General features: G+C 38.7%; 1 protein-coding gene across 1 annotated transcript in view; it reads left to right on the forward strand.

Annotated features, from left to right (window-relative positions):
* The window catches only part of pawr (PRKC, apoptosis, WT1, regulator), a 54,985-nt gene that overhangs the window by 25,201 nt on the left and 4,812 nt on the right, over positions 1 to 24,972 (forward strand). Inside the window, exons 3-5 of the mRNA XM_068307362.1 lie at positions 11,164 to 11,289; positions 17,873 to 17,907; positions 21,688 to 21,802. Coding sequence (XP_068163463.1) covers positions 11,164 to 11,289; positions 17,873 to 17,907; positions 21,688 to 21,802 — 276 coding nt within the window. The remainder of the gene's footprint in view (positions 1 to 11,163; positions 11,290 to 17,872; positions 17,908 to 21,687; positions 21,803 to 24,972) is intronic.

Below are 24,972 nucleotides of genomic sequence, written 5' to 3' on the forward strand. Positions count from 1 at the left end.
GTTTGACTACTAGAGAAAACATTTTTGAAGTGGTCAACTCTCTTTGCTATTTGCCTGGTGAGACCCTGTGTCTAAAGTCACTGAATTATGATCTGATATGGAACTGCAGGGTATTCATCTTGGCCAATGCATTTGTTTTGGTTCTGTGAGACTTCGTCTCTTTAATTAGCTGTGATTGAGGCTCAGAAATATCTCTCTTCAAGGCAAGACTCTCTAGAATAATGTTACATTTGTCTGGTCTTTGTTTTGAAAGAGACATTCCCCTCCGGCTGAAATATGTACTGTACTTCCTATAGGAATGTTTTGAACGTCAATAAATATTGGACAGGAAAGTCAATGTAACATTGTTTTTCAAATAGTAACATAATTATACTACCAAACCTAGCACAGTATAGTGTAGCACTGATGCTTTCATACCAGTTATGTAATAAGTTTAAATGTGTAGATATAAAGCAGCCTAGATACATTTTTTTATTCATGTAATTCCTTGTTGTAATTTCTTGGGATATCAAGAAAATGTTCTTTAAAAAATGAACTTAAAAATGAATTTAGTCATCATTGATGATCTTGACATGGCTGTGCCTCTAAATGCTCTCACAAGCCTGCTCCTGACCATTGACCGTACAGCCATACCTGTCATCCTTGACAGTTTTGGAGCTTCCTGTTCTTTCTTGTCCTCTGTTAAGGGTGGCATGTTTGTTTGCCATGAAATTCAACACAGCTAGACACTTTTATTGTCAGGTGTGTTGTTCAGGTGATGTGAGGAAACAGTATGGTTAAGCACTGCCATCAGGTGCCCTCGGGCTGCTACTGCCCTCCAGCTGCCCAGCTGGCACTCAGCATTCACACGCACCCACACAGACACACACAAATGAAGTAAGCTCTGTTTGGAGCCACAACACTATGAGTATTTGTTCCGGTACTCTTGATGGACTGGGAACTGAGCTGGTATAATAGTCAACATGTCACATATTCTAATAGAATACTAGAATAACACTTTTTTCATCTTTTATTGTGCTCTCATATTAATTTCTTCCGTTAGAATTAATGCATTTAAAACATTAATGTTTTAAATGAAAGGCTAAATAATTTCTTATACATGGACAATTGCTTAGTAACATGAATCTGCAGCAGAGAGCTTCAGCATGGGATGCAAATATAATTAAACCAGGAAGCTATTATTCTGCCTTTTGCAATTCACCCTATTATGATAACAATAACATGCAAATGTACAACTTAAATGGACTGGATGTGCCCTGATAATTTTGTTGGTCTATTTGTGAAGTGCATCATATGTCTATAGAGGGATCTGTTTTATTCAGACTTTCATAGGGAAACAGCAAGCCTTTGTTAAATGTTCTTTTATTAAATGACCCATATATGACTTTCCCTATTAAAATACCGAATACGGTATGTCATTTTATTATGCAGGGCTATTGATGTTGCTGGTTTACAACAAAAAGCTGAAGCCTTTTTTTAAACTGAGTAACCTATAACGACCTGCTGATGCTTCAATACTATTGTAGATATTTCATTGTGTTGTAGTCTATAAGATAGCTTGCTCATACAAAAAAGCACAGCAAAGCACAGGAAGCACACACAATGTGTGTAAGTCATTTACACTTTGGTTCCTCCTGCCACTCTGTTAGCTTGTGATGCTGTGGACCTGACTTTACTCCTGCTCCAGCCTTTCTGTGGTTCTTTTGATTGGTCTATGAAACCTGAACAGTCCCAGAGTTGTTGGAGCTCTGAATGAGCGCAAGCCCTCAGCCAAGAAACTCAGCGTCAACAGCCAAAAAACACAGCAGAAGCATAAAGGCAGCGAGTACTAAATGGCCCTTGGCTCTAACCATCTTGTTCTCATTAGATAAACCCAGTCAACTGAGAGATGGGACAGATTCTCCTCCATAATGGCACAAGACATCTCCTGTCGTTGTGGGGTGTCCATCAGGAGAAGGGTCTGCTGACATAATGCATCTCTGTCTAAGGGCTGCTATTGTCTCGCATCTTCCACGTTGAGGAAGGCCAGAGTGAGCTCACTCAGAGCTATTGTGGGTAACATAGGTGAATGGTCTACGATACCAGATGTTGAACATCTCATTTGGCATCCTGCTGTGGGCCAGAGCTATAATCACCTGTACACTTAGGAGATACCAGACATTCCATGGTAGAAATTTTATGGAGCGGTGGAGGCTGCCAGGAGCAGCTTGGGGTCAGGGGTTGCATTGTAGTCTGCTGATAAAATACCAATGAGATAACGCTCAGGGACAAGATGTCGTTACGTCCCTGTTGTAAAACCACAATGCTTCATATGGATTTTTAAAATTCTTTTTCTTTTCTGTTTTGACCATCCCGTGTAGAGGATGGTCATTTATTTTTCCCATGTTTAGGAAAACAGGTATTCTTTTAAAAACTTTTTTTTAAATTTCAGGCTTTAATATTTGTTTCTATGGAAACTTAAAAAGCTGGACGATGGAGGAGCAAGTAAGGATAGAAACTGAATTGTAACATGGAGAAGCAGGGTTATGCCACTCTATCGATTTCCTTGGTGGCTTTTCATCCTCCTGTTCTCATCTTTGGATGAAATATATCTCCTGCTGGTTCCTAATATCCTCTCCTCATTTAGGCAGGAATCTTAAAGGTAGAAAGCAACAGGTTTAGTCCTCTGGTTTGTTCTGTCACACAGGCAGCTTGAAGCTTGTTGTGTTAGGCTGCACAGTTGTGGTGTAGTGGGATTGGTGAACTGTTTTGTGCAAAAAGAAAAAGCGAAAACCCAAAAACATGAGTACAGGAAGGAAAAAGAACTGCACATGCCAGCACCAGGACAAAAACACGATTAGGAGTTAGACAAAATACACAACCACTTCCTCTTGCGGCCTTTGTACAGCACACAGCAGGCACTCCGTTAATACTACCGGTTCACTGAGACAGGATTCATTACCAGGACTCAGGACTCCAGAGAGGCTGCTGGGATAAACTCTCTAGCAGCCATCACCACCAGCTAACCCCTGCTGCTTCTATCTTGAATTACGGCCAGCCTGGTCTGTGGTCAGCCTACACAGATGTTAGATCTATCTGATGTCTCTCAAGGTAGTGCATAGTTCTTGTCCTAATGTAGGGAGAAAGCAACAATTGCTCTGTGGGTTGTGTTACTTGAATGACTGTGGGCTTGTCAACATCACTGAACATACATCTTTTCACACCCATACTCAAATATTGTTTTCTGTTCTGTTTACTAAACATTTTATTTATCTGAGCCTTTAAAAAAAAATTTCCCCCTCCTGAGCATGTATATGAAGCCTTTATCACACCAAATATGTGTGTTCTTTAAATACAAGTAAATTAGCTTATATGCTGAGCTTGCTTGTCTTTTTTTTTTCCTTGATGTGCTACATTTAATATAACAAAAACGAAAGACAGTACAGGGCAGAATAGAGGCCTGTGACAGCACTAAACTTCTTTATTTTGTTTTTATTGTCTCTCTTTCAAACTTGTCTTGCACCAACATCATAAATGAAAATGGGGATCAGGGAATTGCACTTTACTTCCCTGCCAATTTGACTTTGGGTCCATTGAGTCCAATAGAGTTTGACAAATGACTTTTCATATTGTTTCTTCAAAATCTGAAGCTCCACCTGATTAGAATTTGCTTTGAGTGAGGCTTGTGCTCAGTCAAACATTAGCAAAAACAAACAGATGACCTCCTAGAAGGGCAATTACTACGAGCTGTGTTTCCTCCACTGGAAAGTAGATCAGCAGTGTTTATAAGGAGAAGGCTTAAGCAAACACACAAGAAGATACCTGCAGCAAAACTAGAAACCAGGTTCAGTCTGCTCTCTATTTCCTGGCATGATGATGTTTATACCTGAAAGAAATGGAATGAGAAACATGAAAACAGGCATTAGATGGGTTTTAAGAAGCCACAAGAAAATGTTTGACCTACACGAACTCACACAGTGATAATTTACTGACGTTTTTTGTTGTTGTTTTTTAATTTGCATGCATTCACTTCTCATGGCTGCACAACTTTTGTAGGAGCTAGGAATTAGGAGCAAATGGTATTTTAAAATCTGTCTGGAATGAAGGTTATGGCTTTATCTTAAAAGTGGTTATCTGAGCTCATGTTTGTTTTTCCCTTTGTGGTTACCAATCTGCTGATGTAAACTGTAAGCCAAGTATTTACCAGAGGTCCAAGGTAAAACCATGTAATAACATAATTGTCTGTAATCTTGGAGAATTTTGTGACATTAAGCAAATTCAGGCAACGTAATCCATTAGCAATGTCTTCCTCTTGTTTTGCTTGTTTTTCTGTTTGTGTTGCCTACTCGCAAATCTTAATTTCACCTGCCTTTTGATGTTAATGTCTCCAGAATTTAATTACTCATGGATCCTGGTTTGAATTGATAATAGTTGTTTTACATATTGTGGCTGACAGGCATGCATTTACGTTTAGATTGATATGCGAAATGATTCGATTAATACTCTGGGTACAGTGGTGCTCATAAAAGCTCGATAATCTTCCATTATTCTTAAGGCCTGTCAGTGTGTATAGAAAGGGATCACAAGACTTTTGTGGTCTACTGAGAGTCAAAGAAACAAGTCAATCAGGATAGAGGATAATTTATTGGCTTTTTTAGGCACTTCATTTTGTTGTAAGTGTAAGCTCTGTTACCCACAATGCGTGCTGTATATCTTCTACATCATGGACAGACTGTACACTTCCTCAGTGCATACATGTGATTGTTGAACACACATTTAACACATTCCCACTTCTAACTGTCTGCAGTCATTTCTCTCCGTCAAAATAAATGAAAGGGAAAAAACAAGCATCCTTTTATTACATGTGTGGCTCCTGCTGATGTGTTTATCACAAAATAGATGAGAAAATGGCAGCACAATACTACGGTGAAAATAATTTAAAGCACAGCGTGACATAGGGTGATCAGGGGCAATTTGCCTGTGCTTACAGGAGTGCTGTCAGTGGGTGATATTCAGAAGTAAGCCATAAATCATATCTGATAAAATGCTAGCATTAACCTCTTGTTTTAAAGTTTTGAAGTCTAACTGATGGATTTTAAGGACGTTAATAAAATCATTACTATGCAATGATAAAATCTTATGCCAGTCCTGATAGTTAATGCTACCAGATAAAAACATCTATTCTTACATTGTCCTATTGAAACACGCATGCAAACACTAAAATCACTGCCGTGCTTGACATTGACCTGCTGAAGTATCACTCAGCTCTGTTTGCAGACTTGTTTCCAAGATTGACATATCTGAGAATGGATGAGTGGTTTACTGAGGAGCTCTGTGGTGCTGGAGTTTAAAGTCCCATTTATACGGAGTGAAACCTTGTCTGCCTGCTCTGTCCTGTGCGTGTGCGCGCAAGGACACACGCGTACACACACACACACACACACACACACACACACACACACACACACACACACACACACACACACACACACACACACAAAGCCAAGGCAAGTCTCTCAGAAGCTTCTTTGCTGCTCTGTTCTAACCTTCTGTAGAAGTTATAGACCGGAGAACAACTTTGGTAAACTTAAAGGGCGCCAAGGGTTGCTGCCCACAGAAGCATAAAAACTTTTTTAGATGGTCAAAGCTCTCTGCCCAGTCCAGCAGGGTCCAGCAGACTTGCTCTCAAGCCTCAGCTGCTTTTGCCACATCCACAGGACAGCCGATATGGCTATCAACAATCAGCCTGACCCCTGCTGTATGTTTGTCAGAATATCTTATTTTTCAGTGCTTTTCTTGTGTAACACAAACTCGTTTTGTGGTCTGGCTGAGTGCTGATTAAAATATTATAGTTTCACTTGGATAAAAATGGGGGTCAAGCAGATTTGAAGTGTGAATCCAAAAATTGCAAGGCTTTTGCTTGATAAACAAACTAGTTTAAAGAAAGCAACCACGGCATTTGTTGCCAATACAAGCTTCTGATTCTTGAGAATATTTTGTTCGCTGTTTGACACGACTCTGTCCCCGAATAACTTTTTCACAGGACTTTCCATAGACTTTATAATTTTTGTTTTATGCTACTACTTTGCTATTGCATTAAAAAACTTTATTCAAGGTGACAGGAAGTTTTTTTTGATAGGTTTAAAAGTGCAACCTTGGCACAGATTAAGATCAAGGTCAAATTGCACCTTCTTGAGTTTTTCAAATGATGTTTCCCTTCAGTTCAGATTTGGCTGGTCTTTACACTGACCTTTGCAGCCTGCAGTGTTGTATTAATCACCCAGCAGATCTGAAGTGGCAGTCCTCACTTTGATCTCTGCCAAACCTGAGCGCCGTCCAGCGCTCGTCTGCCCTATTGTTGTCTGACCTAACTGGCTGTCCTCATTAAAAGACATTGTGCATCCATGCCCTCTCCTCTGAGAGATCATCTTAATGAAGTCTGTGTGCTTTGACGAGTGACAGGTGATTAATACACCATCATTAAATCTGGTGTATAAGTGTGTCCCTCTGGCAGAGATGTCCTTGTTTAGAGATAAATCTGAGGACTAAGTGGACAGGGCACTGGCAGACAGATATCACAGCAGGGATGTTCACTTTGTGTGACATAAGGGCTTGGCTCTGCAGTAAACCACAATGACACTAATCTTAAATGTATCATTATTGCTGATAAATAAACACATTTTACACCTAGAAATAACACCTTACCTTTTGCAGATATAATTACAGTCTTTTTTTATCTTAGGCATATATTGGCTGTGTCCTTTCTCTGCCTGACTGTATTGTGACCCAATTCACATCCATACCTGGTTCAACTTAAATAATGTAATTTAACTCTTTCTTGGTCCCTGGTCCACAAACTGCATTAAACTTCGTTAACCCAAATCCATATACCTTTTTGAGACATCATGGAGACAAACAAACATTGACGACCACTTCGGTCCTCCACCTCTTATGGATGGAGGTAGTTAAATGTAAACACACTGTGCCAAATGAATTATTATTTAGTGATTAAACCAGGATATAGATTATATGAACAGATATTATGTTTTCAGTAAGTTCTCATTCTGTATATCAAACATTGCTTTTTTGGATCGCTGGCGGAGGTCTGTTGGGAATCTTGCTGTATAAATATTCCAACACCAGTGGTTGTCATGGATACCACAATAGTTATAAGGGCCTCTGTTGTCCCGTTTCTGCTTAAAATTTTTCTTTCAATGAAGAATTCATGCAATTTTGTAACATAATCATATCATAAGTAGGCATGATGTGCAATTAGGGAAATAATTCCTGTTTTAGTTTTAATTTATTTGCACGTAAAAATGTAACTCAAGGGATCTTTAAATTAGCATAAACTACCGGGTGAAGGGTTTGGTCATCACCTCTAACTAAAATGTATTTGAGATGAATCTAGATATATCTATGGTATGATATATCTATGGACTAGATGTTATAAGCCAATGATAAACAACTCAATCTTGAGGATGGAGATGTTTATTGAGTGTGGTTGGGTTGGGAGATTGGGCTCTTCCAACTCAACCCAACTGATGTTGTGGTACACAATGTCAGTTGTGTACCACAGACTAATCAGCAAGTCCAATTGAGTCTTTTTTGCTCTGCTTGATTTACTGAGAACCTACACATAATATTCTCAATGGGTGTTTAGGCACTTTTTTCACAATACACAGTGCCCCCTCGTTACTCGTGGTTAATGCGTTCCAGGAACCACATGCAAATAATGAGTTCCACAATATAGCCACAAACTATCACAGACTAGAGGCCTTCAAAACCAGAGCAACACTTACACATTCATTCATTCGTTCGTTCATTCATCATCTACTGCTTCATCCGCTATGGTGGGTTGCGGGGAGCTGGAGCCTATCCCAGGTGATTGAGGGTGTGAGGCGGGGGAAACTCCAGAAACGCCAATGCACTGCTGAGCCACACAGAGACACAGACAAGCTTGTATGTTCTTGTATAAGTGTGCAGGCCACACTCACTCCCATGGGCAATTTGGAATGGCTAATTAACCTGAAGCGCGTGTGTTTTGGAGGTAGGAGGAAGCCGGAGAACCCGGAGAGAACCCACTCAGACATGGGGAGAACATGCAAACTCCGCAAAGAGCAGGACTCATACCCGTAACCGCCTTGCTGCGCGTTGACAGCGCTACCCACTGTAACACCGTGCCACCCACACTTACACATATCACTAAATGATATTGTTTCATCACATACCACCATATTATCACTAAATTGCCTAACCCTCTACGTGGACTGTCTAATACATTTGTGTTTTTATTCATAACCTCTGTTTTTAAAAGAGTGGCAGTTGTTGTTATTGTGAAGAACGTTGTGTTCTCTACCTTTTCAGCTCAATTATTTCATCCTCATCAGTTGCTCCTTTTCACATGAATAATTGCATGTTCACCATCTGCAAGATGGTGAGTTTCCAACCACAACAGACATTCCAATACACTGTGAAGCTCTGCTCCAGATGTACTGTAGCTTCTTTAATTCTCCATATGTGGAGTGACCAACATGGATATTGAGCTTGGAGCCGACCAGGATACATGTTTCAGTAAACAGTCTTGTGAGGTCCCAACACTTGGTTCTGCTGTAAACAGGAAGCAGAGGGGATTCTGGAAATTTGGCTGCTATTTTTCAGATAATGCGTGTGCTTTTTATCTCTTCAATTTGACAGAGAAAGCAATGTTAGGCCTTTTGCACCAACGTATGGCTTCATTTTGCAGTATTTACCCTTGTTGTGGCTCATTAAGAAGTCACAGATGATTGGTTTGACTTGATTTCCGTGTAATCATGAAAATCGGCAATACGGAAGAGTTTTAAATATTCCTATTTTAAGCCTTGGTGCTATTTGAAGTATGCTTCAATGTACAATCAGTTGCAATTACGATCATGCATCCAACAAGCCAGAACAGAAATGAGATTGAAAGTAAAAGACTTCCAAATGTCTATTTTGGGAGGAAAACTAGGTCCAATCCTTTGCTAAAAGTGTTATCCAGTTATGAACGATCTATATGTTAGTTACAGTGGTACATAATATTTAAAAATATGCTAAAAAGCATATTTCATCTAAAAAAATCTTGCCTACATTGCAGCCTGTATGAACTTGGTTTATCTAATCTATTTAAAGTGTCAAATTCTTAACTAAGAATTCTGATGTTGAAGATTAGTGTTTCACATCTCTGCCCCTAATTTTTTTATATGACATTCCAATATCTAGTTATTTTTAATCATATTTTTCATTTTTTTGGAAAGTGAACACACATCTCCAGCCACTGAAGTCCAAACATCAGTAGAAGTATCACAAAGTCATCCATCCACAGCTTATCGTGGTCCAAGCTAAGACATTGGCCGGAGTCTTACAGAATCATTTTGATGATGATGTAAGGAGTAACAACATCCCTTATAAGGTTGCATGCAGATTCCTCTTTTCTCTTTATTTGGAATATAAGCATGCATAGCAATTTGGGATATTGGAGGGTAAAATGGTCTGTATTTTGATCCAAGATAAACTCTGAGATTCCAATTCCTCATTTCAAGCAACTTTGTACATAGCAAAGTGATTAGTCACTGTGCAGTTCACCATGTGTCCGTTTAATCTCATTTTTCTTAACTCTCAAATGTCTGCCCTTAACCGATCATATTAGTCTTAATCTTGAAATTTTGCCAAATATAAATTATTGCAAGACAACAGTTTTACGTGTAAGTATGTGCATAAAGGATGCAATCTAGTGAAAAAATGGTACAACTTAATGGTATTACTGTAATACCTCTCTCACATAAAGAAAGTAGAGTTTATTTCAGGCCTTTTTCCTGTTATTGTATCAACCACCACATGCATCTGTTTTACAGAAGAAAAAACTTTTGAGTGCAGAGTTACATCAGGAGGAGGAGATCTAGTGTGAGAGTTAAAAAGAAAACGGGCTGGCGTTTTCTCCAAGGACAACTGATAAACGATTGGACAGGAAAGGCCTAGCAAATGACTGCATTCCTTATTAAGCTTGTAATGCTTTTTTACCACTAAAGAGCCTGTTGAGCAGGCACCCTTTTGTTTGCCCTGCAGTGTGAAGCAGGGTGAACTGGTTTGCATTGTGACCCGATGGGAATTTGGCCCGATCTCTGTCGTCACCATCTAATCATCAATCCTAAAGTCTGGTTCTGTTTATGCAATGCATCTTCACCACTCCAGACAGAAGAATCCAGGGACACCATCAAAAAGATCACAGAAGAATAACATCAACAGGAAACACAGGCCATGCACGTATCTCCAAATACAGCTAAGATTGCAAAGGGTACAGTTGGATGTTTTCCCAGGCCATGTGTAAAATGTTGACATAGATAATGTTGGTTATAACCAATGTGAGCTTTCTTGATGAGTTTCTAAATGTCTTTTAGTGTGTTTTGCAGGGGACTTTCCATAGGCTAAATAAATAATAAATGTGACTGTCCTCATGAGGTGAAAGGCTATCAAACAGGTCATCTTCCCGTTAGCCATCTAGAGTTGATCTACTCTTTGGTAGTGTTTGAGCTGTAGTTCCTCAGGGATTCCTGGAAGTGAATGTGATCACGTCTTAAGAGGATTAAGAAAAAACCCTGGATGTGTCCAGCCAGGGGTCAACATTACTGATATGGTGGGAATAACCTTGCCTTTCACCGCACATCTCTGTGGCTTTCAACATTTATTGAAGTGAATGAGATATTTTTGACTCTCTGCAATAAAGTGATTTCTTTAATTCTCTTTTTTTTTTTTAAAGATGAAGGCCTTAAAGTGATCTGATTGAAAGTTGAATTCTTGGTAATATTTAGTAGTAACTTGCAAGTTTCTCTGGATTTATTGCAATAGCCCAACATTCTAAGTCATTATAGCAAGGATGGAACTGTAGTGGGATTAATGAGGACATTGGTACGCATGAACTTGTATATTTGTTTCCAAAATAGTAAACTCAGAGCTGACAGGGAAATAAAAAATTGCTGCCTGAATATGCCATATAAACCATTCTTACTGTAGAGCCTTGTCTGACTACACTACAGACAAGCTTCAAATAAATACAGGGTTTAGAGTGACCTTGGTTCTGTTTCTCAAAAGCTGTTTTTGGAGGCTCCATGCAAGAGTGTAGAAATGATTTTTTAAATCTAATTTCCTGTCATTCTCTTCTTCACTCAGAGCTTGGACGAGCTGGATGATGATGATGCAGGGCAGAAGGAGCGAAAGGAGGAGGAGGAGCTGGTTCAGGCCAACACTTTCCAGAATGAGTCCATGTTGGCTGACCCCACCATGGGCCACTTATTGGTAAGTGGGAGCCATTGCAGTAAGAGGTGGTGTGTAGTCATTTGTTCAGGTTTTGAAATGCTTTTCTGAATTTTTCAAACACGACCTTCATAGAAGGATGGTAAATGAAATTTAAATTTTATATTTGAAATATTTTATATGATTTATCAAAAAGGAAATATAATTTGTCTTCAAAAGTGCTGCACACCCTCGTCTGATAGCTAGACTGTGATGGGCTGATATTCTTCCACATAACTGCTGCCAAGCAGTGGCACTGTTGCTCAAGGAGACGCTTAGAAAACTCAGAAACTGAGTTTGTGTGAAAGCCTGGAATGATTCAAAACCCAAATGTGTCTTGGTGTTTCATCATCTCTGTGAAATTGGTTAAAAGTAAAAAGAAATTCACTAAAATGCAGTTAAAGGTTCTTGAAGTAATTCTTTTTAAAATTATTATGGACTGTTGTTAATTCTATGTCAGCATGAATTGTGTATTTGATTAACGAAAGCATGCAAAGACAGCTATAAAATAAGTTTTTCATTGGTTAGCTGGAGCGCAAGGGCATGGATTCATTCATTCATCTTTTTGAAGACGAGCTGATCTTAACCATCTCATCTTTAGCCGCCTATCTGAATCTTGTTCAGGGGTTATGCTAGACCAAGAGGTGGGATACACCTTAGAAAAGCTGCCAGTTCATTGCAATACTCTCGCTCGCACTCATTCTTATGAAAAATTTTGAGTGACCAGTTCACCTAAGTTGCATGTTTTTGGTGGTGGGAGGAAGCTGGACAACCCAGAGGGAAACCGTGCAGACACAGGGAGAATATACAAACTCCGAACACAAAAGCCCCAGGTGGAATGGAACAAAAGACCTTCTTGCAGCGCTACCCACTGCTCCACTGTGCTTCACTGCATTTTGTTTTTGTTTACCACAGTGCTTTTATTCACTAGTGCATTAAATGTATGATAATATAATACCGAACTCACATATAATACACCCAGTGAGTATCCTGAGAATGACAAGGATGTGAAGGCATCCAGCTGTGAAACCTCCACTGTATTTCTATAAAACATCGTCTGATTGACATCAAATTTGGCATTTCAAAATGTTAGAAAAAAATGCCACTACTACTTATTGTGAGTTGTGGCAGTTCTTGTGGATGAAACTAAAATTCACATTTCAGATGAATTGGCTGTTATGCATCAGGAAGCATCTTTTATTTTGGGCAAAAACCATTTGAGGCTGTTTAATAGAACAGGAGCTTGTGTATGAAATGTGTACATACAATACCGCACTAACAGGACGATTGTGACAGCACCTGCTGAGATGTTGCATGAGAACAAAAAATTAATTATGGGTTCGACCAGTTATACAAGGTGGTCTGTACATAAACAAATATCTAGCAGTTCAGCACAATCACTCATCAGCAATGTCTCCACAATCTGTTTGAAGTAGCGGAAGCTATTCACTGTTGCTCACTGGACACAGAATGTCTGTTCATGCCCACCTAATCTATTCTTATCATCTCAGTACACCTCTAGATATCTTCCTGTCACTCATCTCTAACCAACAAACATTTTAGATCATTGCTGTTACTATAAGAGATGCCTGGTTCATTATGGAGCTTTTGCAGGAGTTTTTCCCATTAATCATCATGACTGTAGTGACCCATCTTGTCTAATTTCAGGAGAAAACAAAGAAGTAACAAGTAGGAGGGATCCTGAGCCATCACTTAATGCGTCTGTTCAGACAGAGAATTCCAAAAATGTGCTGTTCCTCCTCGGCCCCATTCATCAAGCAGAAAGAAGCAATCACCATGTCAGGCACATTATGATGTACTGCATCCAGTAGGCCTTCTGACTGGTATAATATCTGCTCAAAAGGTTTTTAAAAAGAAGCGTAGATCAATTTCTGTTCAGAGCTGCAGGGCTGTCAGCAGTCTCCCCAGCTTTTGCTTTTCCCAATCAAAACAAGCTGCAAGTCTTCTGTGTTGGCTGCTGGAGGTATAATGGAAACTCCACAAAGTACCTTGGATTTAAAACATTTTGTCAGATGTTCTGTAACCATATCTAGTCCTTACATGTGTCCCATTTAACTAGACTGTACAGAATATATTCTGTGTGTTTATGGACATACATCTCATCTGTGTGACTGGACATATGTGTCCAATATGTGCACTTCCAGTGACAGCCAGTCATAGAGGCCCTCTTGAGGCACGTGGTCCTGTTAATCAGGCCTTACCTTCCTCTGGTATGCAAGTATACCTATTTCAGTGATATAGCAACCAGAACCATATGGAACATTCCTCTGGATCATCTGCATTTAATGTGGCGCCAGGCTCTCAGGGACAAACAGCTCTGTTCTGACTCTGTTTATTTACTTTCTCTCATATGTGGAATATACATCTTGATGACAATCCAGTAAGAGCTTCATAGCAAGTGTCATTTGCATTTTTCATTAGCCTTCAATAAATTTTGATTTTTTGGGGGGAAAAACAAACAATATTTGATATTTGATTCACACTGTTGTTGACTTAATCCTAAGGATTGCCATTATATCAGCCAACTAACCCTAACCATTGCACAGATTTGACAGGACTGCTAATGCTAGTATGCTACTGTCTAGCGATATTAAAATGCACAGATAAAATCTCATCACTGGTTCTGGAAACGGGTAACGTGTTGATAGCTATTTCCTTAACCTTACTGATGTCTCACTGATTTCATGTTTTTTCACCACAAAGTATGCCAGTCACTACGGCAACATCACCATTCATTTTGTTGAAGTCAGACAGCTGCTTTTGCAGGGTTCATGTCCATTCATGGCTACTCCTAGCATTAGAACCTCAATGAAACCTTGTTGTGTGTATGATTCCATATTATTGTTCAGTAGTAGGTGTATTTTTGATGGAGAAGAACATTAGTGGAAATTCTCATTATGTAGAGATTATAGAGAGATTGCTTTAATCAGTAACAATGAGAGTAGATCAACACACATAGCTGAACCAGTCACAGTAGTGGCAATAATTTAACATGACTTTCTGCTGCTGTTTAATGTTTCTTGTTCTGATTTTCAGCCCTCGAGTTATGCTACAGGTTTGTATTCTGACATCTATTTTTCTAGTTGAGGAGAAGGCAAGGTTGGCATTGTAATTAAAGCTGTGTGTGAGTGCAAAGCATCTCTACTACATCTCTACTACTAAAAAAAACCACAGTAGCAAACATAATTAATAATGAAGCTGGGTACTAAATGAAGAAGTTGCTCATAATTTTTATGATCAGAATGGGATTGTCAAATATTTGATCAGAGAAGATCTGCATGGTTGTATGCAAGCATGATCTGCACTCAATAGTGATCTTTCCCAGCAGAAAGACTTTCCAGTTCCATACTACTTATTGTGGGTAGTATGGACATATATTTTGGCATGTATTTCGGCTGCATGCTTCTAAATACCAGCCATGCTTATTTACTTGACCATCATCGCTATTGAAACAGGTAGAATTGGGTTCTTTATTGGATTTTGCTTTGACACAGATAGGTGGCTGGATAGAAAGCTGAAGAACACCTTTTTATGAATTGAGATGCTCTTCTATCAGATATTTAAATTTTAATCAGCTCTAAAGATCATAAAATTGATAGCCAGATCTATATACGTCTGAGTCATTTGAATGTGTTCTACCACAGATTCAGTAGCATGACGTTTGATTTAGAAACTTGCACTCACAAACGCAAATCGACTACTAATCTGCTGGAGGTCAGTGAAAGTACTAGTTTAATTTTTGCTATCTGTTTCTTGGTGTTGTACTTAGTAACTTGAGCTCTGCTGCAGGTCGTGTGGGAGCACTCAGCACGGCTAAGGCATGATAAATAACAATGCACTAGCTTGTATGGTGCGGTGAAGAAGTAGTACATGAATTATCTCGACCTTGTCACACAAATTCATATCCCAGACAGGAGGTTGCTTGCCGTGAAACGTCACCAAATAATGCCATAGTGATGTGTAAAATGAAGACCAGGAGGATTTTGGGAAACACAGTGTTATGCGCTTTCAGATTTCCTGCTGGTTATCAGGCACAGAGAGATGTGAATGATCAGTTTATCCTCAGAGTCCCTGAAGCAGGAGAAGGGATGTTGGCCTGCGAGCAGTATGTATCAATTAAGGGGTAATCTATTTTACACTGTACAGTTTACCATGGCTTTTGTTTTTTACTGCGAAATACACCTCATAAAATGTCCTCAGAGTCGCTTTATCGGTAATTGTTGTAGTTATATACTATTAGTAAACTGTTTCATTTATTATTTTCATCTAAATTAGTGACTGCTATACAAGGGCTCATTTTACTGTTTCTCTTGTACATTGTTGTTTAGAGAACAAAACAGGAGGAAAATATCTGTGTATTCTTGAAATGACACTGCTTAGATATTTCTGTTGTCCTTCAACAAAGAAATGTATCTTTTAGTTTGGCACACTTATCTAAACACTGTAAGTGATATGATTGCTGTAAGGTTGTTTTTAGAGACATTTATTTTACTCTGGACATGATTTATCACATCCTTTATTAATGTTTTTCAAACACTAGGATTTCATGTTCATCAGTCCAATATTCAGTGTACAGTACAGATGCTAATGCTAACTGGAAGAAGCAGGTGATAAAATCTTCTTGTGTTAGCTTTAAAATCTAGTAATCATATACGATTATGTCTTACTCTTTATTTAGTTTGTTATTGGTCACGGCATCTACTGACTGGTATGACATGCACTTTAAACTTTTTCACTTCAGAAAATGATCACCTATCAAGATTTTTGTCTTCATTACAACAGCTTTTGAAATGAGACTTGCTAATGCAAGCAAATACAGTAGTCTTTATTTAATGTCTGAAAGCATTATTTTCTACAAAGTCGCTTTCCTGTTGGTACCAAAGGATCCAGGTCAATTGTATGCTCAAAAATGATCTGATGATTTATTCAAGTTACACTAGACTGGTGCAGGCAGAGAATAAAGACATATTTACATTTAGACAGGATTTTTTCTGTGTACACCAGGATTGGTGTTTGTAGGTGGTTCTATCCAAGGGAACTTGGCTTTACAATGTATGCCATCGAAACGCACAACAAAATTTTTTTTGACAGTTTACCCTGTTATTTATCATATCATGAATGATTTGCAACTTTATTATCGTAAAATTTCCTTGTCAATCTTCTTCTTCTTCTTTTCCTTTCGGATTTTCCCTTCAGGGGTCGCCACAGCAAATCAATTGCCTCTATAAGCAGTCAATATTTTTAAAACTTTGGAATTATCACCTCAATTCAGGATGGTGGGAAAATGGGTAGGTTTATTTAACTCTTTTCTGACATTTCACTGGCTTTTGATTTACTTATATTGCTAAATAATGAAACACATTTTAGTTTTGCAACCTGTTTTGTGTTAATCCTTAACTAGTATCTGTACCCCTGGTAGGTACAGTCTGGTCCTGATTTTCTGGAAACACTCCATGGACAAAGTCTTTGTCTGTTGCAATTGATGGGTTCAGACTCAAATTGGAGGAAAGTACAATTGCAGTAGCAGCCTCTGTCTGCCTCAAAATAAATTCCTTATAAAACCAAGGTGGATATGATGTGACTTCAACTAGGTTTTCAAGTGGCACCTGTTGGATTACATCAAATCCTAGAAAATGTGAGTTTTTAAGGGGAATGTCATCAAATTGCACTTAAATCCAGGCTTTTCTTGATCTGGAGAAGATGTATTACTTAGATTATGCCCTCCTGCTGAAGCACACTGTCCTGCTACTGTCCTCCATCTTGTTAGATCATTCCAAACCTGAGCCAGGGAAGAGATGAAGGGATTCGGCTATATGTAATGTGTGATATATCACTGAGACTTAGATGCTACGTGCATGCTAAGAGTAGCAACAGCATTTCCCACTTCCTACTAAAGTCACGGTCTGACTGATGGATAGCAGCAGAGCCAATACCCCTCAATCAAATTCACTGGACATGACAAGAATAAGAGATGTACAGTATATTCTTTTTTAGTTTTTGTACAGATCTAAATAACCTTTTGATCATTTGTGGCAAAAGAAGCAAACTCACATCATGTTACAAAACATGATTGCCTTCCACACCTTGGGGCTGCAGGAATGCTGAGCTATTCAACGCAACAAAGTTCATCTATATATCAGCTCACCGGCTACGATTCATGGCTGTTCATACACAACCTAAAGGCTTTCTATAAATGCTGCTGATGATAAATGTCTCTTTTCCTGTAGATGGGATTTTGTGTTTATTCCTCTTTTATAATGGAAGACAACCCAAGGCAACACAATAAACGACACATAACAACTCATTCTGATATCTAGTTTTCTCTGGAATTACAGTACAAGAAATTCAGATACTGTTAAGAGCAAGGGTGTCCAAACATTTTGGAATGTGGGCCAGATTTGATAACATGAGTGTGTCCAAGGGCTGACAGTCCCTGATGACAATATTTAAAGTAATCAACACTCACATGCAATCCATTGAAGTCATCAATACATTGGTAATGCAGTTGATACCGTACATTGAAATCTATAAAAGATTGAATCTATTTATTTTCTCTTTGTTTCAGGATACCTCCAGATCTGGCAGCGGGCGCCACAAGAGGTGAGACTGACTTTATTATCCTGACACCAAGAGTTTATCTGCTGCAGCATCAATAGTAATGTGTCAACAGGAGGAACAGAGGCCAGGATGAGAAACAACAGTTTGAGTCATTAATTACAACATTAAATTCCTTCATTCGTCAGAGGGCATTTTCCTTGTGCCTCACTGATGGCTGTTTTCTAATGCTGGTATTTCCATGCACATGTGGCTGATGAAAGATGACTGTTGAGTGGTTTAAACAGTAGCTGTCGGTACACCTTTGTTTAGAGGATGGCTCCACTGCCATAGATAGTAGAAGGTATACTGTATGTTGAGATGTTTGGATTAAACATGAGTTCATCTGCAGTTTCAAACTCAAAGAACAGAGTTGTGGTCAAAATTAAATAAACTTTTATGTGTTTCTGCTAGTACTGATGAAATAAAGTATAAAATATTCTGTGGGATTTTAAGATAACATGAGTAAAACACTAAGGGAGGTGGAGGTGTGGATGATGTGCATATTTGTTTCTGTCTGGAAATCATTAGCATTCCAAGTGGTTCAGTGTTTTGTGCACACCTCAGTGTATGTCCATTGTGCCTTTATTTTGTTATTTCCAATCCAACCCAAGTTGTGGTCAACTCCAAAAGCCATGTTCACCAGCTGTCATTCAGTTTGGCTGTGCAATTATGGCTACAGCTCTCATGAGCTAGTCTGGATGCACTTGGATGCACCACAATTCTGCAACAAATCACCCACCAGGTGGGCCGGTCAGCAAAAGATGGCTGACAGAGCAGCCCTCCAAATGTAATTTACAAAAGTTCTGTCAATCTCCCTTTGTCACAATCACTGTCTAGTAGCAACTCGCATTTTTTAAAAGCTTGAAATCTCATGAGGTGTGACTGACATTGATCAACAGCACTTGTAAGCCCCACCCATACGTCATGATAATGTTGCGCGATGAAAGGGAGATTTGCTGATTTCGTTGTGAGGATGCGGCAGGCTGTGTTGCAGCTTTGACTAGTAGACTAGTAGTACATGATACCAGTAAAGGTTGCAAGTCAAAAAACATTTCCCCATTTAAAATAACTAAAATTATTTTAATCCATTCCAGCCTGGTAAAAGCAACAAACCTCTCTAAATTATGTATAAAAAACATATTTTTTATCAAATAAATAGACATGCAGACTTTGACTGTGCATAATTAGTAATATAATAAGTTAGTTTACATAACTTAGTAATAAGTTACTAAAACTATGACATAAGCACACAAAAGCTACATCTTTACTCAATAAATGAGAATGAGATCTGATTTCAGCTGATCTTGTATCCATTCGACAACATGTGAGAAAGAACAAGATCCAGTCTCAGCTGATGTTCCATCCATCTGCCTACACGTGGGAAAGAATGAGATGCAGTCTCAGCGGATTTTGTATTTGTCCGCCAACTAACAGTGGCGGACGATTGAGTGTCTCACAGTACATCCCGTACCTCAAATTTTGAGATACAAACAAAAATATGGATAGCGCCAAAGCTCAAATCTCAAATAACTCTCAAACTCAAATAATTCGTATGTCGAGCTCATATCTTGAGGTAATACTGTACTCCACATTGACACTTGACTTTGTGAGAGACATTGCCATACCTGTTGCTATAAGAGGCTCTCCTGCCTACTCACCTGCTGAGGCTTCAAAGTGAGTCTGATTGGCTCAGCTTCTTCCCCCCCCGACTTCTCCCAGCAGGATGCTAATGGGTCACAGCATGATATTTCGTATTTAGGCCATAGATGTTCTTGTCTCCAGTATACTGTCATGGGAGTGTTATTTGTGTGGATGCCTCCAGGTCCATAGTTCTCAAAACTATGGGTGTAGGCTGGACAGGTCATTTTTCTGTATTGGTGAGGGGGAGGTATTTTGCATGTGTACTTGTGTGTGCCCTGTTGTTGATAAATGAAGAGTCAATGTGAAAGACAAATGAAATGCCTCGTATCTTTGTGTGGAGAGAGCATTTCAAGGTCCACACTTTAATCTAAAACAGTGGCTTCAAAAGTGTATGTGAGAATTAAGAATAAATGTAATAATTATTATAAAGGTAATAATATGAGAGTTGAGAGTAACAGGTGTGAAGGTCCTTTCACACAGCCGTTTCATAGCAGGACAGTTACCCTGTTAGACAGACTGGGGTCGATGGTGCTCACCCTTGGTGTAGGGAGCAGGGCAGAAACAGAGCCAAAATGACATCTGGATAAAAGCACGAGATTGTAAGTTCACAGGATGGGACAGGGGTGGTTTTTTTTGAATCTCTGTTACCTGAGTGAACAACGATCAGAAATTTAAAAACCAGATGGTAGCAGTTGGCATGTAACCCAAAAAGAACAACAGCCATCAGTGTTTGCAAGTCTTGGAAACAACAATACTCTTTTCACATAACATAACCACTAAGTAACAGGGTCATTAGAGGATTGTAACTGCCATGGTTATAACATTGTTTAGAAACGGCTGTCTGACGTACATGTAAAACATCACATTATTGAGAAGCTGTTCATTTAGTAAGACTTGGGCAAAGTTGAATATGTGAAGTTTCCACTTTGACTGACTAGTTTCACATTGTGATGAAGCTCTATCCTGGATTTTAGTTAAATCTGACTCCAAATGGCTGTCATACATTGTTTTTTTATCCCTAAACAGTCCATTGATACAGGTTTGATAAAAATATGGTTTCTCCACATCTCTTGAAATCCGATGGACAGAAGTCAGTGAAATTTTATCCACATTGCATATTAGAACTGGTGACTTCAGTTTCCTGATTTTTAAACTGGTATGCATGATAGCATTTTCCAGCAATGGGGCATTTTTTGTATTTGTATGCACATTTTTTAGTTTGTAAAGGAAGTCAAAAACTCCTTTAGGTTTCAACCTATTTCTACAAACATTTGAGCTGTCATCAACTTCTGATTCAAGTGATAAAGCTAAGGGTAAAAAAAGGTTTTTTTTTAACAAGACCACAACTTCCTTTCCCATCTTTGTATAGTCTAATATTGGAAATATGATATTTTGCAGATCCCGTTAGGAGTACAGATGGTAGAAAAAAGTTTATTTGCCCTTGTTTCAACTGCCAAAATATGCAGACAGCCCCCTTCAGACAATTCAGCGAAGCTTACAGCCTCCCCAGTAATTTGATTCCCAGGGAGATTTTATAACCTGTCTACTGGGGAATGGAAGAGGTTGTAGTTGGGGTGGGGTAGAAGTTTGCTGGGCTCCAGAGCCAGCAACTCATTCCAAGTTTAAGCATCAATAATTATTGAAGTAAGGTGAGCAAAAAAATAAACTACACATGAATAATCTTCCCTTACTGCCCCAGGATTGGTCTCTAAGCAGCCAGGAAGCAAAAAGGAGATAAGGTTAATGTTCTGCTCCAGCAGGTTTTTCTCACCAGCTTAAGAATGGCAGATGAGTTCCGTCCTTGAGCCCATTTGAAGTTTTTAATGCGTAAATTGTTTTTTAATCAGAATCCTTTTTGCACCAAAGTTGCAAGCCATGGAAAGCCTTTCCTTTATTAATGGAATAAGAAGTAAACCAATGTACAGAAGACATTCCCACCTGTTCCTTTGATGATGGATTTGTCATCCCATTGAAGCAAAATTATGTGGGTATGATTCATTGCCTTCAAAGCCCGCCACTATGAATGCAGTATTCAACACACTGAAGACTTTGAAATTGTGACAAAAAAAAGTATCATCTATTCAACTTTAATGTCAAACAACATAAAAGTGCAAGTTATATTTTATGTGTTTTGTGCAACAGCTTTGAGGAGGAGATGGCAGGGAGCAGCAGGCAGCGACACAACCATCATAGCAGAGATGGAGAGGCAGCAGCAGCAGCTGCTAGTTTGGAGAAAAGGATGGAGGAGCTGGAAAAGGTATGTTCCTGAACTGATGACAGAACATTTTCCCTTCAAATACTTATAAGCTAACTGTCAGCTGATGCTTGGACATGAGAATTAGTTTATTAGATTAGAAGCCATTTACAAGCCAAATGGCTTCTACCCGTAAACCCTCTTTTCTTTTTCGGATGTTGTTGTTGATGTTGCAAATGTGATTAACGTAAAGTCCGCTGTAATAATATATCCGGAAAGAAAAAACACACCTAAATAAATAAATAGTTCTTATTTTAACTATTGGCAGAGCCAAAGATAATAAACTCCTCCCTCAGTGTTGTACATGTCATTTTATTACTTACTGTAATTATTTTCCTCTATTTTCTAAATATTATTAGCCGTAACATAAATTGATTTAATTTTTGATTTTACCCCAATTATTCATGATCTTTGGGTGTGTTATATTGTCCATCCAAATAATAATTTAGATGTGCTTATTTTAAAAAATGTATGTGAAGAGGTTAATCTCTCAAGATGTTGTGCTGTATGCACTGAACAGATGTGTAGAATTATTTGGCATTGATGAACAACAGCTGTACTTACTGAGAGTCCATTTATGAAGGCACTTTCTTCTTCTTCTTTAAATTCCCTTAACACCCTCAGAGGCTGCTACTGCACTGAATGATTTTTTCTCATCATGTCCATGAAACAAAACATGAATTCCAAATAAATTCTACGAAATTGTGAGAAAACACCGAACCGAATTTTAGCAAACCAAAATAAAATCAACTCCATTCAGCACGGACATGTAAAATCTGAGGAAGCATCACCTTTGTGATTGACCTCTTCTATTACTAAATTAACTTTTCAATACTCCCTGAACTTTAACAGGGCCACTCTTGTTAAAGTCCCTTAAGTCTCTGCCTAAGGTACCACTATCTGGATGAAATCTGTGGCTCAGCACTGCAAGACAGTCTTCTTAGTATTGTTGAAGAGATGGCCTTTACAGATATTTTTTCCTTTCTATGCACATCTCTCCTATCAGACACTGAAATCCTCACTGCTGTGACCATGGAAGGTCACCTTTGAGTCAAATATCACCTTGGCTTTCAATGATGTTTTGAAAGCACTGCTGTGAGTTTCTTTGTGAGGCGTTTCTCTGAGTTAGTCCCTTTTCTCACTTTTAATTTGAGCATATTGTTATATATGTATGACAGCATGCTGTTTATATGCGACAGCTGGCAAGTATGACTCTGAGACACCGGGCTTAGACTTGTTTTTGGATGTACATTCAAAGTGCCTGATTCAGGTGCTTTATTCTGTACAGGTAGCTGAGATGGACAGCATATTCATCTTCAGTGACCTTTTATATGTTTTTAATGTAGAAAGCTGCAGAAAGACAGCAATACCTCCTAGCAACAGTTATATGAGAATAAAATAAAGCATCATTCAATAGCAAAGAAAGTTGGGAGCTTCACATCAAAATCTATGCAGATTTAAATAGAAACAGGTTTGAGCTTACTTTTTTTTTTCAAGCAAAGACATTTGCTTGAAAACAGGCAGCATTGTGGTGCAGTGGGTAGTATTATTGCCTCACAGCAAGAGGGTTCCAGATGCCTGTGTGGGTTCTCTCCAGATTCTCTGGCTTCCTCCCACCAACAAAAAAATGTAGCTTATCAAAAATCAATATGAGCATGACATGGACTGACATATCCCTGTTCAAGCCATTCAGTCTATTCACTGAGTGGACTGCAGAGGCTTCACAACTTGGTTCACAAAATAATTGTAGTCTGGGTACATTATTACAGTTCAATAATGATTTTGAGCCATTAGAGGCCCAACATGTTTCAATGTTTTTTCCAGCATCTTATGCAGTACATGGAGAAGAAGCGCTGCAGCATTTGTCAGACCACTCTATATTTTCTGTGCAGCATTAAGAGCTTGAAGTTAAAAGTATATGAATGTACTTACTGTCACTGTGGCTTGCACCATAATCACCTATCATGCTCATAACCTGGGAAATGGACCAGACACTTGACAACCGTCTGAGCTTTTTTATAATTGAAAAGCCCTGTCCAAACACAAGAGCCCATTTGTGGAACCAGATCAACATTTCTTCTCTGTGTGGGAGCTTTCATCATCCTACAACCGTCTGCTAACAAAGCTCTTTCTCTAGATCCACAAGCACCTCATCCCAACTCTCCCAGTGCCCTTTCAGCGCTTTTCTCTCAGATAAAAATAAAATGGGGACAAGCCCCCCCCCCCCAGGCTTTTAGGACCAGAAAACAAATTCAAAGTCAAGGGAGGTACAGTTGATAAAAAAAATAAAAAAAACATGTGAAAGTAATCTTCTGTCATCTAGGGACATTTATGAATTGCCAATTTTTATCAATCAGTTATGTTTCCATTGGGGCTTGTGGTCTGTCAAATGAAAAAAAATGAATTTATTGTCTGATTTTAATTTTTCCATCAATGATACTTGAAGTTTATCGGCAGCAAAAGAAAATGAAAACAAAATTTTTGAATCAAAATACTGGTGTAATATTCCTGTCCAACATAAACACAAAGGGGTGCATGTTGACATTTGCATGCTGCAACTTGTGTGTTAATAGCTTACATGAAATCTCTTTGCAGGAAACACAATCCATTTATTTCCCTGTGATTTTTGAAGGAGGCGGACAGGAACACTCTGACTTTTAATAAAGTACCAATTATAAAAACATGAAAACACTGAAAAAACAACCATTTATCTACTGTTCACTCACAGTCTGTTGTGTTGATTAGAACAAATTGGACATGTGGAAAGAAAATTATATATTTGATTAAAGCTGTCACATCACAGAATGCAGAAGTTTTTTGTTTTTGCTGTGTAATTCATTTAGAGAGCAGTACGTGGAAAGAAAATATGATTTCAATACATGTCAGCCGTACCATTTTTCTCGTGCATCATTCTATTCAACTTTTTGTGTATAATTTTATTGGTCGTCATCTGGATCCAGGGTCTGGTGGTCACAACAACTCACACAGATTGCATTTACGCGAGCTACTAAGTTGAGCTGAAACCCATTTGTGGTGTAATTTATAATCTTACCAGCTGATAATGTTTTTCCCAGTTGGACGTATCTTGACAGTCAGGCTTTAAGAAGCCTCCTTATCAAATAAGCAAACCACGTCAGCTGGGCATTCTGAATGCAAACTCTTGAATGAGCTCC

This window comes from Antennarius striatus, chromosome 22 (genome assembly GCF_040054535.1).
Source record: "Antennarius striatus isolate MH-2024 chromosome 22, ASM4005453v1, whole genome shotgun sequence".
In the NCBI taxonomy this organism is placed as follows: Eukaryota; Metazoa; Chordata; class Actinopteri; order Lophiiformes; family Antennariidae; genus Antennarius; species Antennarius striatus.